At 42.4% G+C, this 15,075-nt stretch overlaps 1 protein-coding gene across 1 annotated transcript in view; it reads right to left on the reverse strand.

Annotated features, from left to right (window-relative positions):
• Nucleotides 1-15,075, reverse strand: part of LOC311135215 (fatty acyl-CoA reductase 1-like) — a 46,126-nt gene that overhangs the window by 4,748 nt on the left and 26,303 nt on the right. Inside the window, exons 4-11 of the mRNA XM_084169145.1 lie at nucleotides 11,455-11,634; nucleotides 10,648-10,825; nucleotides 10,496-10,540; nucleotides 10,205-10,332; nucleotides 10,013-10,080; nucleotides 8,483-8,654; nucleotides 2,993-3,122; nucleotides 2,500-2,627 (exon numbers count right to left, since the gene is read on the reverse strand). Coding sequence (XP_084025271.1) covers nucleotides 2,500-2,627; nucleotides 2,993-3,122; nucleotides 8,483-8,654; nucleotides 10,013-10,080; nucleotides 10,205-10,332; nucleotides 10,496-10,540; nucleotides 10,648-10,825; nucleotides 11,455-11,634 — 1,029 coding nt within the window. The remainder of the gene's footprint in view (nucleotides 1-2,499; nucleotides 2,628-2,992; nucleotides 3,123-8,482; nucleotides 8,655-10,012; nucleotides 10,081-10,204; nucleotides 10,333-10,495; nucleotides 10,541-10,647; nucleotides 10,826-11,454; nucleotides 11,635-15,075) is intronic.

Raw genomic sequence — 15,075 nt, forward strand, 5'->3', positions numbered from 1 at the left:
CAATTAATTATAGAGCAGAGGATACTAGGGAAACATTGGGATTTGCTAGTGATCCCAAAAAACGGAAAGAAACGTGTGCATCATAGAACAGAAAAATACCATGTCAAAGCCATGACAATTAATTATTCAAGATCACTTGGGCATTTTTAATAAGAGGATAGTTCTTATTGTAGCCAGTGGCACCTAGTGGGTGGTATGAGGTGAGTAATGTCAAATACCTGAGCAGAACCTTCCTCAAGGCATCTTTGGTTCTTCCTCGGAGGACAGGGAACGGTGCACATCCCTGTTCACCCAGTTGGCTGTGTTTGTCAAACTCTGTCAAACGTTTGGGTAGGCTAACTTCTGTTTCTTTCTCTCAGAATGCTTTACCGCTTACTCACCTAAACAACAGCCATGTAAGACAATGATTTGCGTGTCGGTGACGTGTTCGATGCTGTTTTAGAGAAGCGCTCAACGCCGTCTGAGAGACTCGGCATTGAAGCCCTATTCATAGTTGTGCAGACCGGGAAAGGGTATGGCTTATCAACTTTAAAGAGAGCGTTGGAGAATCCTTTCGTTGCTCTTATCGTGTTAGGTTTAACCTTAGTTCGTGTCCCTTACATTAGGTAGGTAGTAGCCTCTTTTACAATCCGAGCATGAAATACTGACACACACGTCTAACATGTAGGCTCAGCATTCCCGAACAGTCCCTTCATTTACCCACTGTCTGCCCATTTTGTCCCTATGTCAGAGGTCATCTGATACAAAATATCCACAGGGAAGTGTTATCAACCCGACCTTCAGTACGCTGGTCTGTATATCGGTTTGTATTTCTGGTTTGTATTTTCAATATTGATGCAATTCGCACATGACAAACACTTGCACAATATGGCCCGAGCCTAACTGAACCAGACAGAAAGGCAAACACTTCCAGCTGATTGCGAGTAAACGTGCTTTGGTCGACTACGTTTGGTTACATTCGGCTATTGTTTACATATTGTGCAATGCGTCAAGAGTTTGAAAATACAAGCGACAGAACCTACCGGTGCCGCAAAAAGTTGGGTAAACAACACTTTCCTGTGGATCCCCCATCTCCACCTCCTACCGCCAAAAGGACCCACAGCATGTACAACCGGTACAGTAAGTGTAAATATTGCATTCAACATTTTGGCTTGTAGAGACTATTGCATCTTTTTTAGGGCGACTTCGGTCAGACTGAAAATCCATTGAGTAACCATGGTAAGAGTCTGATGTTTTGGTCTAGTCCACCCTAAGCGAATGAGCTGGTATTCAGGCAAAAGATTTGGGGTTGTCTTGGCAGGCAGACTAATTGTCCTTGTAAGTCTTTGAATATCTGTCTTATTTGTCACCACTTCCCCACTTCCTCCAGGGCTGGCTGTCTTTTGGAGGGGCTATTTTGATTATAGAACAGCCTTATGAATTAATGTGTGTGCTTTTGCATGCTAATTATCACAAATGTGTTACCATCTTTCAAAGTGTTTCATCTTGAGTGTGCACTCAGTGGTCAGTTTATTAGGTACACCCATCTAGTACCAGGTCGGACCCCCCTTGCCTCCAGAACAGCCTGAATTCTTTGGGGCATGGAAACGTTGCTCAATTGGGCTGCAGTCCAAACACATTATTTTTACCCCCTCAGCCCTCGCGCTAGCCACTTTCCCTTGGGGGAAATCCCAGTCGAAACCGGATGCAGTTTGATTGCCATTTTAAGTGGACGTCCAATTCACTAACGTTGCCCCCTCGGCCCTCGATTTAGCTTGAGGGAGCGAGTGAAGAACTTTGATCACTTGTGGGGTTGATATGATCCACAATTCAATGCAAACTGTAGTCACGTGTCATACTCTGGTGGCTGCGAAGTGTCAAATTTAAGCAACATGGCTGCATTTTCAGCATTTCAGACAAAATTATGACTCTATAGATTACATTGATTTTAGCGTTGGCAAATTGGCTTAGTCTCGTAGTGAGGAGCCTATAAAACGCTCAATTTCAAGATTTCACCCAAGGACGATGCCTTTCCGATCATCACTCTCCCTCGCCTGGGCAAGGGACATTTAAGGTAAACTTGGATCAAGCCTGGCACAGGCAATCATACCACGCTCAAAGTTACTTAGGTCACTCATTTTGCCCATTCTAACGTTCAATCGAACAGTAACTGAATGCCTCGATGCCTGCTTTATATAGCAAGCCACGGCCACGTGACTCATGTCTGTAAGAGCTGAAAAAAAATTGTGAATGGAGTGGTGTACCTAATGAACTGGCCTCAGTGTACTTTATCTGAAGTTTGCATGAGATTCTCCTAGAAGTGTTTTACATGCAAGGCTTAAGTCTAGGATACTTAGTATTATTTATTGCCCTGCTACTAATTCATTGTGTGTGTCCTCTAAGCCCTAGTCAGGGTGTGTATCTGGAGTTATGATTTGTATGTATTGTTGGTTGTGTTAATAAACCTTGGCACTGTAATTCTGTTGTACAAAAACACATGCAGATAGACATTTATCTTACTTGTTGATGTGTTTGCGTGCAGCTGGCAGGCCGGACTCAGCCTCGTTCAGGACATACTTCTTTGTCCCCATGCAGTAGTTCTCCATGTACTCTGCCCAGTTCAGCTGTCGCACGTCAAAGTTGAATGTCTGGATTAAAAGAACATCAAGAGCATTTCATATTGTAAGGATAGCAAGTTTGTAGTAGAGGAAAAATGTCTACAAAAGTACAATCTGAAACATGTTATCACTAGGTTTCTGTTGGACCAACGTATATTCACTGTACATTTCAGCCAGGCCCTGACTATCCAACACAATTACTCCATTCAAAACCAAGATGAATTATTCAATTGTGCGTCGGCTACAATCTCAAACATACGCCATTCGTCTGTCTGCCACCCTACCAGTGTGCGTGCCCTACACAAGTTTGTGTGTGTGTCCTAGAAGTGTGTGTATATGTGCGTCCTACAAGTGTGTTTGTGTGTGTGTGACTGGTGGGTGGATTTAAAGTGTACCCTCTTGTCATCAGCGCCCATCTGGTTCATGAGCATGGTGACGTTGTCAGTTTTCCACACCCACGAGTGGCTGGTGAAGTACTCCAGCACCATCATGGCCCTGTGCAGCCTTGTAATGGTCTTCATCATCCTGCCGTGGTGGTAACAGGGAAGAGGCAGGTATTAGGAAGGTAAAGCTGGCACAGAGCCGACAGCACAGTGCAGTCTTTTCCCCTTAAAAGCCCAGTGCAGTCAAAAGCAAGGTTTTCATTTGTTTTACACACAGAATACCGTCACACCCATTGACTTTTTCCACATTTTGTTGTGTTACAAATTGGGATTAAAATGGATGTAAAAAGTAGTTTTTTTACAAAATAAAAATCATATATTTTTTTTAAGATTCAGGAAAAATGAAACACTAATATACAGTATCTTGATTAGATAAGTATTCAACCCCCTGAGTCAACACATGTTAGAATCACTTTTGGCAGCGATTACAGCTGTGCATCTTTTTGGGTAAGTCTAAGAGCTTTGCTCAACTGGATTGTACAATATTTGCCCTGTCAAGTTGGTTGTTGATCATTGCTACACAGCCATTTTCAAGTCTTGCCCTGGATCTTTAAGCCGATTTCAGTCAAAACTGTAACTAGGCTACTCAAGAACATTCAATGTCGTCTTGGTAAGCAACTCCATTGTATATTTGGCCTTGTGTTTTAGGTCATAGTCCTGCTGAAAGGAGAATGTGTCTCCCAGTGTCTGTTGGAACGCAGACAAGCAGGTTTTTCTCTAGGATTATGCCTGTGTTTAGCTCCATTACGTTTCTTTTTTTTATCCCAAAGAAATCTCCCAAGTCCTTGCCGATGACGAGCATATCCATAACATGATGCAGCCACCACCATGCTAGAAAATAGGAAGAGTGGTCCTCAGTGATGTGTTGTGTTTGCCCCAAACATAATGCTTTATATTCAGGACAAAAAGTTTATTTCTTTGCCATATGTTTTGCAGTATTACTTTAGTGCCTTATTGCAAACAGCATGCATGTTTTGGAATATTTTTTATTCTGTACAGACTGTCAATTAGGTTAGTATTGTGGAGTAACTACAATGTTGTTGATCCATCCTCAGTTCTCCTATCATAGCCATTAAACTCTAACTGTTTTTAAAGTCACCATGGGCCTCATTGTAAAATCCCTGAGCAGTTTCCTTCCTCTCCGGCAACTGAGTTAGGAAGGACGCCTGTATCTTTGTAGTGACTGGGTTTGTTGATACACCATCCAAAGTGTAATTAATAACTTCACCCTGCTCAAACGGATATTCAGTGTCTGCTTTGATTTAATGTTTTACCCATCTACCAATAGGTGCCCTTCTTTGCAAGGCATTGGAAAACCTCCCCGGTCTTTGTGGCTGAATCTGTGTTTCAAATGCACTACTCGACTGAGGTACCTTACAGATAATTGTGTGTGTGGGGTAAAGAGATGAGGTAATCATAAAAAATGTAATGTTAACCACTATTATTGAGTCCATGCAACATAAGCACATTTTTACTCCTGAGCGTATTTAGGCTTGCCATAACAAGGTTGAATACTTACTGACTCAAGACATTTCAGTTATTTGTAAAAAAAATAAAAAAATAAAATCACATTTGACATTGTGGGGTATTGTGTGTAGATCAGTGTCACTAAATCTAAACGTAATCAATTTTAAATTCAGGCTGTACCAACAAAAATGTGGAAAAAGTCAAGGGATGTGAATACTTTCTGAAGGCACTGTATGAGGTTGGAATAATACTGTGAAATGTAAAAAATTCTGATAATGTCCATTTGGTGTAGGAGCAGTTTTGAAAAGACCGCCTGAAATTTCTGCCCGTTTTGGTGTGATGGAGTTTTGGCCTGCCTGGTGACAAACAGTTCTAGATAAATTCTTGCTTGAGAAATTGCTCTTTGCTAACGTTATTTATAATAAGGGTTACATGGAAAAAATGTGACCCCTCCGAAATGAAAATGGATGGCCCTCCCTTCAGTAAAATATATTTGACCAAGAGTAGGGGTGGAAATATCTCCTTTATAGTAAAATAATTGCATCGTATTTGTATTTTATAAACATTTCATGCAATTCTACATAATTCCACATATCAGAATATGAATACCACACAAATTACTGAAATTACAGGCTAAGAATGGACAGAAAGAGGCCTGTGTGTTCACCTTATCATATGTATACAATGCAAAATCAGTATGTCTTGTTTGCAAATAATTAAAATCGAGACGTCATTAGGAGCCTGGTACTTTCAAAAGTTAGGCCAACCTTGCCACCCCAGACAGAGTAGGCCTACCGACGCAGAAAAATGTAAGCTTTAACTGCTGGCTACTCTTTGTCCATGGCTTAACCCAACAAGAGGTCACAAGTGTTTCCCTAAAAGCTGTCTGGTTTAAAATGTCTTCTATTGTACAGAAAGTGAATAGCTTAAAATCAATTGATAGTGACAGAATTAAATTACTTCCCACGCAAAGTCAGCCTTTGAACGTCAAAGAAAGGAAACAATGACATCCCCCATATGCGTCAGTCACATCTTTCCCAGGTATTTTAAAGCTTGTTTATAGCATAAAACATCGGTCGTCCAAAGCGCTGTTATAGATCACTATATATAAATCTGATCAGTTTCATTTTCTTCAAAATCTTAAGCTAACAAGGGTGTGATTTTTACAATTTTCTTTAATAAAAAAAGATAGGCCTATGACACTCTCATACCACCTCAATTAGTGTCTTGGTTGTAACTTAACAGCCCTTCACTGACCCAGAGGAAGGCTATTTAAAGAGTGCATGGTGGGCGGAGGAATTGACCGACAAATCTATGGATATAGCAGCCTATAGCCTAATTTCGTCAGTCAAACAGGTAGGCCTACCTCTTATTTCTTAAATAGGAATAAATAGGCTCTAACACAAAGCCCTCGTTAGTAAAGTCTAATTAAAATGAAGACTTTAAATGAGTTATGCCTACTCGAATGTGCCTACTTTCAGCACCATGAGCTGTCCATTTCAGATTGACGGTGCCGCGGCTGCTGCTTCAAGTTTCAGCGCCACAATGTAAGTTACCTGAATCTGGCTTATTGTGAAGTCAAAAACTCTTGATAAATACATAAACGGGCAAGAAACATATTGTTTTAAATCAAATCAATTATAGTAGTAACAAGCTATCAAAGTTGATCTCCGGTCCTCCTTCTCATCTTCGCGCTATCCTTCTCAAACTGAGCAGAACATAGACTACGCCTAATCGACAAACAAAAACATCGGAATAAACTTTTGACTCTCCTCCTGAACTGCCACCGCAGCCCTACACAGCACAGCCATTGGTTAAGCAGCACACAAAAAGGTTTTTGATCAGCAAGAGCAGAGCAGGCTGGGGCTCAGGTTTGGAATATCCGTTGCAGTGTGCAATGCAGCCTAGTTTTATTTACATCATCCCAGCAGCTATCTTAGAAATCTAACTTTACTCTGTGCTTCTCCGAGCATGCATTTTGTAGCCTATAGCCTATGAATTTGATTGAGGCTACACTAAATAACCTATAGGCGCAAATGATATTGCGCGCCCAGCAGTGAATCAGAGATGAGGGTGGCATCGGGCACACATCGATATATAGCCTCATAAGCTACCAATTCTAAAACACTGAGAAATATTGAAATTTCATCAATTGCATGACCCTCCCCTGGACTAGATTAAAAAATATACTAAATCCTCCCCTTGACTGACATTGAAACTAACTCCAGCTAACTGTTAAGCAAACAATGGCCAAAATGGAACAAAGGATGAAAATAACTTATTGGTCTTTTTGTACAAGGAAAAGGTGACCTCTGAGCAAAATTTGTACAAATATCAGAATAAAACGTAAGGGTATGTCATCGCTTCAGATTTTCAAACATCTGACCCCTGCACACTTTCACAGCTTTAAAGCTGCAATATGTACGGTTTTGGGCTACCCGACCAAATTTACATAGACATTTGGGTTATAAATCTGTCATTTTCATTGAAAGCAAGTCTAAGAAGCTGTAGTTCTGTTCTATGTGCACTATTTCTATGCTTCCCGTACTTAAGTTTCATTTTTGCGTCTTACTTTTGGTTTGGTACACTAGCTTCAAACAGCTGAAAATACAATATTATTGGTTATGGAAAATGTATTATTTCACAGCGGTTTAGATTGTACAATGATTCTCTACACTATACTTGCTTGTTTTGTCACAAACTGAAATTAGGCAAACTATTGTTAGCAACCAGGAAATGGCGGAGCGATTTCTGCATAGTGCATCTTTAAATAAAGAACGGCATGAATCCAGCAATCTATAATATACGAATATAACACTGATAAGAGTGTAAGCATACTAGTATTCTAGGCAGTACGAAAATGTATGTACTCACTAACTGTAAGTCGCTCTGGATAAGAGCGTCTGTTAAATGACTAAAATGTAAAATGTAGTCAGAGCTCAGAGTCCCTCCATGATACATTGTGCACCAAGAGGAAGCTGACAAAACATGCATGGTGGACCATTTAAAAAGTCAAACATTGACGTATTACCTTTTTCAGTGAGTGGGAACCCCATCTATTAACAACACCCTTCGAATATGTTGTATACTAAACCAAATGCATTTCAGACAGACAAATTGTCAAATAATTTTCAAAAGTGTTAACAAATGTTTATCATTGCTGAAATGTTTCTGGTTTACGATCAACTTGTGGGGACCAATACTGTAAACATCGGGTACCAAACACTTGGTTAGACTGAACCATGACCTAGATGTTTAATGAAACAATAGGTGGGGATTAAGTAGGTCCACCCAATGACTCACTGATACATTTACAGGGTCAAGTTCCATTGGCTTGTAAGATTGTCAATTACTGCCAGCGCATTCCATTTGTCCCACAACGTGCTTCATTAAGCCTAGGAATAGGGCTACCAAGAATAGAAGTGTTGATGGGTCAATGAATAAAGGACAAGTGTTTGGTACATGGTATTAGTCTAAACTAGTTCCCTGGTGCCTCTGTTTGAGAGATAAGGTTGAAGAGTGGAGGAGGACGAGGATGAGGACAGATCACTCCCAGGTTACTTCAGAAGACTTAATGGCATGCCTAAGAAAAACAAAAATGTAACCCCCCAAAAAATATTCCACAAAAAATATTCCACAAAAGTAAAAGTGAATGGACAAATTTCACATCTGATCAGAGCCAAATGGTTCAACTGCATAAAAAAATGACAAATGCAGTACCAGGCAAAAAGGGTCAAACAAAAAGTGTGACAAAATAAATTATTTAAATAAAACGTTCCTGAAGCATGCTTTGGACAGGAACCCATGCTTGTCATGATGACACGGTAGCAGGTTAGCAGCCAGCGAACTCCGATGCCATGAAGTTGAGCAAACGTCAGGGCGTTGCTTCCCCCCACCCACCATGCCACACAACCTGCACCCAGTGGTGGAGGGGAGAGGGGGTTGAGAGGGCACGGGCACTGTAGTAGACCTTACTGGGGCTTCTGACCCGTGGCCCTGAGATACCCGTCATTCAGCAGGGTGGGAAGAGTGTGACTCACTGTGGTCCAGTACTGATTGGTAAAGGAGTTGGACCGCAGGTTAACATCGGGGCACCTGAAAGCCTGCTCTAAGGGGTTGGTCTTGAAGGTCATGTTTATACAGTTCTCTGCAGAGAGAATATGACATCACAGGAGGAAGGACATTCAATGCCAGGACACGTTGAGGTAACACAGAGGGCTAAGAGTGCAGAACCCATCTCTAAAAGGTATATGGGTGGCTTATGCACCCTTAGCCTTACACCCCCCCCCCCCCCCAGACACTGGACAGAAGCATAACATCGCTGGTACAGGTTCAGTACATTGGGCTACACTGAGTAAGAATGCGGAGGGAGATGGAGTATGACCGAGCGGGGTGTTATTTACCTGGGCTCTCTTCCCGTCATCCTGAGGCAGAGATCATAAAGGAAGGCTGGTGCCTTGTGGCTTACAGCGATCCAGTACTGATTGATAAGGTGATTGGTTGTGAGATTTACATTGGGCCGTCTGAAGGCCTGCTCGAGGGGGTTCCTCTTGAAAGTGGATATTACATGGTACTCTAAGAGACAAAAGGTAGGGGGTTCAACAGGGGGAATGTTGGCACAACCACTCATTTCTCCAAAGTGGAAAGAACAATCGAAGCAGCAAGCGTACGACAAGCAGCAACAAAGCCAAATGTTTGGTTTAGACAAAATACCTTTTGAAGTGCTTTTAACAATTATTATTTTTAACCATACAAGTTATTGCAGGAGACTAGGGATATTACAAAACAACGGCACAAATCTGGACTTCAAAGTAAGCCTATGTTAACAACAAAGTGATTTCACCTGAAATATTTTAAAAGCATACAAATCTATGGTAAATGAGTAACAAATATATTGACTTACAATATATGACATTTACTACAACAAACCCACCAGGTTAACAGCTTAAAGGGAACTATACAACTGCCACTTTGAAAATGTCATCAGTCTTTAATGCACTAAACAAATATTGTACTAAGACTGGAACAGTTTTTCATTTCAAGAATACCAGTCATGTTATATAGTTTACCTATTGCCTTTAAGCCTGCCACAATGTTGATCTTTCTCAGATGGCTAGCATTCAGAGACTATGTACACAGGATCCCGTGTGGCTCAGTTGGTATAACATGGTGCTTGCAACGCCAGGGTTGTCGGTTTGATTACCAAGAGGGACCAGTACGAGAAAGTATGAAAATGTACGCACTCATTACTGTAAGTCACTCTGAATTAGAGTGCGTGCTAAATGACTAAACTGTACACAAATCCAGGAGAGGTCATTTACAGGGAGGTGACTAACACTCCAATGAGGGTTTGAGTAAACCAAAACCTACTCACATTCACTACAGTGATAAGAGTGGGCCCTCAAGAGTATGACTGATAATCATTATTTATCATTCGGCTTTGTTGGAGCATCCGAGAACAAATCCAGCAAGAGTGTATTTGGATAAGATATGAGTGTTTCATACCAACTTCACCCCAGTGGAACGGGTTGATGCTGCCTGTCGTGCAATTGTACACCAATATGCTCTTAGGCCTGCGGGGACAAAAGGGAACAAAATAAAATGCCTTCCATAGAAACCTGAAAGAATATTTGCATTTCACAATCCCATTCTTGGTCCAGCTCTACAGAGGGCAGCTGCAGTGTGTGGGAGACTGACCTGGTGTGTCTCTGGGAGCCGGAGTACCAGGCAGCAGCCAGTGTGGTATTGATGACCACGTCCACAGGCACCAGGTCAGCCACCGCGTTGTTGGACGCTCTCATGGTGCGCAGGATGCCCTTTCCTGCCTATACAGGGCAGAGAAGTGCTAGGTTCATTACCAAATGATGGGAAAGTGGTTTCTCAGGTTATAAATCAGTACCCACACTTTTGAAATGGTCATGATCACATTATTGCGATCTCTGAGCGTTTTACATATTGAGAACACTTCACTTTTTCTAAGGTACTTACTGCAATGAATATTCCACTAGGTCCATTGAAATTATCAATCCAACCCTAAGAGTGAAAAAACATGTTATGAACAGCATGCAGAATTGACCAAGGTCAGTTACAGTATAGCTACAGTTTAGAAGACAGCCGGCTCAGTACATGAGAAGACTCACTGGGAATGGCTCTTTCCAACTGGCCCCTACTATAGAGGGCCTGATTATAGCCACGTTGAGGTTTCCACACTCCTGCTGGACCAGGTACTCAGCCATGGCCTTGGTGTAGGTGTACGTGTTGGGCCTTTTTCCAATCAGCCCTGGGGTCATCGCCGAGACCAGCTTCTCATCCATCCACCTAACCAACGTGAAAACATTGAAGACAGAGCCACAAAAAAAAGGTCAATTATCTGCCATATTGCTCAAATACAAATATATATTCCCAAGACCACAAACCAAATAAAAGTTTCTGAAATTCTCTTTCCCCCACACACATACATGTATGTCTCTGAAGAAATTAGCAATCGCCTACTGTAATACTTAGGGGTGGAAACATTCCTACATGAACAGAACACTGACTTTCACACAACTGGTGACCATGTTGTGCATGTGTGACATATTGCACCACCTGCAAGAGCAGTCAGAGGCCACACCTAACATTTAGAGTAAAGCAAATGTCCTGTTAACAGTTGCAATTGCCCTACCACAAATGAGTGAGTGCCACTCAATAAGTAACCAAACTCCATAAAGGTTAAAATCAGAGACCTTCCCTGTGTTGGCACACAGTTTCAGTCCATGCAGTGACATATTGAGAGGCCCTCAAGGGATAGCTACCAAGCTTGTGCATTAGCCACTACAAACTAATCCACAGGATGCAAAGAATATACTTATCTATGATTTCCATTTCCTCTCAGTCAAACACGCCAAGTTATAAATTACTAAACTCTTGGCTTCCGTCTCTTACAATCTGCAAATAACTTTACTCACTCTAGGCTGTCGATGAGCTTCTTGTAGTCAACAGGAGTTGGGTAAACCACTTCCTCAATGAGTGTTCGGTCACAGTTGGCGTAGGCTGTGGACACGTGGAGGAACACCTCCAAGTGCTTCATTCTGTGGGCCAGAGCCACCATCTTCTGGGTGGCTAGAACATTCAGCAGCATAGCATCTCTGAAAGAAGGAGAACAAAGACACATTTTACAAAACATAATTACAGAAACGATATACACTAACGGTCAAAAGTTTTAGAACTCGTGTGCCTTGAATTCTAAATAAACCACAGACAGTGTCGCCAGCAAAGCACCCCCACACCATAACACCTCCTCCTTCGCCATGCTTTGCGGTGGGAACTACACATGCAGAGATCATCCGTTCACCCACACCACATCTCACAAAGACACGGCAGTTGGAACCAAAAATCTCAAATTTGGACTCCAGACCAAAGGACACATTTCCACCGGTCTAACGTCCATTGCTCGTGTTTCTTGGCCCAAGCAGGTCTCTTTTTCTTATTGGTGTCCTTTAGTAGTGGTTTCTTTGCAGCAGTTCGACCATGAAGGCCTGATTAACACAGTCCCATCTGAACAGTTGATGTTGAGATGTGTCTGTGACTTGAACTCTGTGAAACATTTATTTGGGCTGCAATTTCTGAGGCTAGTAACTCTAATGAACTTATCCTCTGCAGCAGAGGTAACTCTGGGTCTTCCATTCCGGTGGTGGTCCTCATGAGAGCCAGATTCATAATAGCACTTGATGGTTTTTGCGACTGCACTTGAAGAATCTTTCAAAGTTCTTGAAATGTTCCGTATTGACTGACCTTCATGTCTTAAAGTAATGATAGACTGTCGTTTCTCTTTTCTGAGTAGGTGTCCAAACTTTTGACTGGTAACACACACACACACACACACACACACACATTTGGACACCTCCTCATTCAAGGGTTTCTTTATTTTGACTATTTTCTACATTGTAGAATAATAGTGAAAACATCTAAACTATGAAATAGCACATATGGAATCATGTAGTAACCAAAAAAAGTGTTAAACAAATCAAAACATATTTTATATTTGAGACTCTTCAAAGTAGCCACCCTTTGCCTTGATGATTGTGCAAAACTTTTATTTTTTGGGGGTAGATCAGCTTTAATATTGCAGATAGATTGTAACTTCCATCAATGCAATTGTCTGCATCACTTCCTGTCCCCCATATGTTTTTTTCCCTCGCATATATACAGTTGAAGTCGGAGGTTTACATACACTTAGGTTGTAGTCATTAAAACTTGATTTTCAACCACTCCACAAATTTCTTGTTAACAAACTATAGTTTTGGCAAGTCGGTTAGGACATCTACTTTATGCATGACACAAGTCATTTTTCAACAATTGTTTACAGACAGATTATTTCACTTAATCACAATTCCAGTGGGTCAGAAGTTTACATACACTAAGTTGACTGTGCCTTTAAACAGCTTGGAAAATTCCAGAAAATGATGACATGGCTTTAGAAGCTTCTGATAGGCTAATTATATAATAATATAATATGCCATTTAGCAGACGCTTTTATCCAAAGCGACTTACAGTCATGCGTGCATACATATTATTATTATATTTTTTATTTTTTTGTGTATGGGTGGTCCCGGGGATCGAACCCACTACCTTGGCGTTACAAGCGCCGTGCTCTACCAGCTGAGCTACAGAGGACCACCCATACAGCTACAGAGGACATAATGTGTGTCAATTGTAGGTGTATCTTTGGATGTATTTCAAGGCCTACCTTCAAACGCAGTGCCTCTTTGCTTGACATCATGGGAAAATCAAAAGAAATCAGCCAAGACCTCAGAAAAACAATTGTAGACCTCCACAAGTCTGGTTCATCCATGGGAGCAATTTCCAAACGCCTGAAGGTACCACGTTCATCTGTACAAACAATAGTACGCAAGTATAAACAACATGGGACCACGCAGCCATCATACCGCTCAGGAAGGAGACGCGTTCTGTCTCCTAGAGATGAACGTATTTTGGTGCGAAAAGTGCAAATCAATCCCAGAACAACAGCAAAGGACCTTGTGAAGATGCTGGAGGAAACCGGTACAAAAGTATCTACACTGCTCAAAAAAATAAAGGGAACACTAAAATAACACATCCTAGATCTGAATGAAATAATCTTATTAAATACTTTTTTCTTTACATAGTTGAATGTGCTGACAACAAAAATCACACAAAAATTATCAATGGAAATCAAATGTATCAACCCACGGAGGTCTGGATTTGGAGTCACCCTCAAAATTAAAGTGGAAAACCACACTACAGGCTGATCCAACTTTGATGTAATGTCCTTAAAACAAGTCAAAATTAGGCTCAGTAGTGTGTGTGGCCTCCACGTGCCTGTATGACCTCCCTACAACGCCTGGGCATGCTCCTGATGAGGTGGCGGATGGTCTCCTGAGGGATCTCCTCCCAGACCTGGACTAAAGCATTCGCCAACTCCTGGACAGTCTGTGGTGCAACGTGGCGTTGGTGGATGGAGCGAGACATGATGTCCCAGATGTGCTCAATTGGATTCAGGTCTGGGGAACGGGCGGGCCAGTCCATAGCATCAATGCCTTCCTCTTGCAGGAACTGCTGACACACTCCAGCCACATGAGGTCTAGCATTGTCTTGCATTAGGAGGAACCCAGGGCCAACCGCACCAGCATATGGTCTCACAAGGGGTCTGAGGATCTCATCTCGGTACCTAATGGCAGTCAGGCTACCTCTGGCGAGCACATGGAGGGCTGTGCGGCCCAAAGAAATGCCACCCCACACCATGACTGACCCACCGCCAAATTGGTCATGCTGGAGGATGTTGCAGGCAGCAGAACGTTCTCCACGGCGTCTCCAGACTCTGTCACGTGCTCAGTGTGAACCTGCTTTCATCTGTGAAGAGCACAGGGCGCCAGTGGCGAATTTGCCAATCTTGGTGTTCTCTGGCAAATGCCAAACGTCCTGCACGGTGTTGGGCTGTAAGCGTCGGGCTGTGGACGTCGGGCCCTCATACCACCCTCATGGAGTCTGTTTCTGACCGTTTGAGCAGACACATGCACATTTGTAGCCTGCTGGAGGTCATTTTGCAGGGCTCTGGCAGTGCTCCTCCTGCTCCTCCTTGCACAAAGGCGGAGGTAGCGGTCCTGCTGCTGGGTTGTTGCCCTCCTACGGCCTCCTCCACGTCTCCTGATGTACTGGCCTGTCTCCTGGTAGCGCCTCCATGCTCTGGACACTACGCTGACAGACACAGCAAACCTTATTGCCACAGCTCGCATTGATGTGCCATCCTGGATGAGCTGCACTACCTGAGCCACTTGTGTGGGTTGTAGACTCCGTCTCATGCTATCACTAGAGTGAAAGCACTGCCAGCATTCAAAAGTGACCAAAACATCAGCCAGGAAGCATAGGAACTGAGAAGTGGTCTGTGGTCACCACCTGCAGAACCATTCCTTTATTGGGGGTGTCTTGCTAATTGCCTATAATTTCCACCTGTTGTCTATTCCATTTGCACAACAGCATGTGACATTTATTGTCAATCAGTGTTGCTTCCTAAGTGGACAGTTTGATTTCACAGAAGTGTGATTGACTTG

Source organism: Coregonus lavaretus, assembly GCF_964263955.1.
Source record: "Coregonus lavaretus genome assembly, chromosome: 9".
NCBI classification, from domain to species: Eukaryota; Metazoa; Chordata; class Actinopteri; order Salmoniformes; family Salmonidae; genus Coregonus; species Coregonus lavaretus.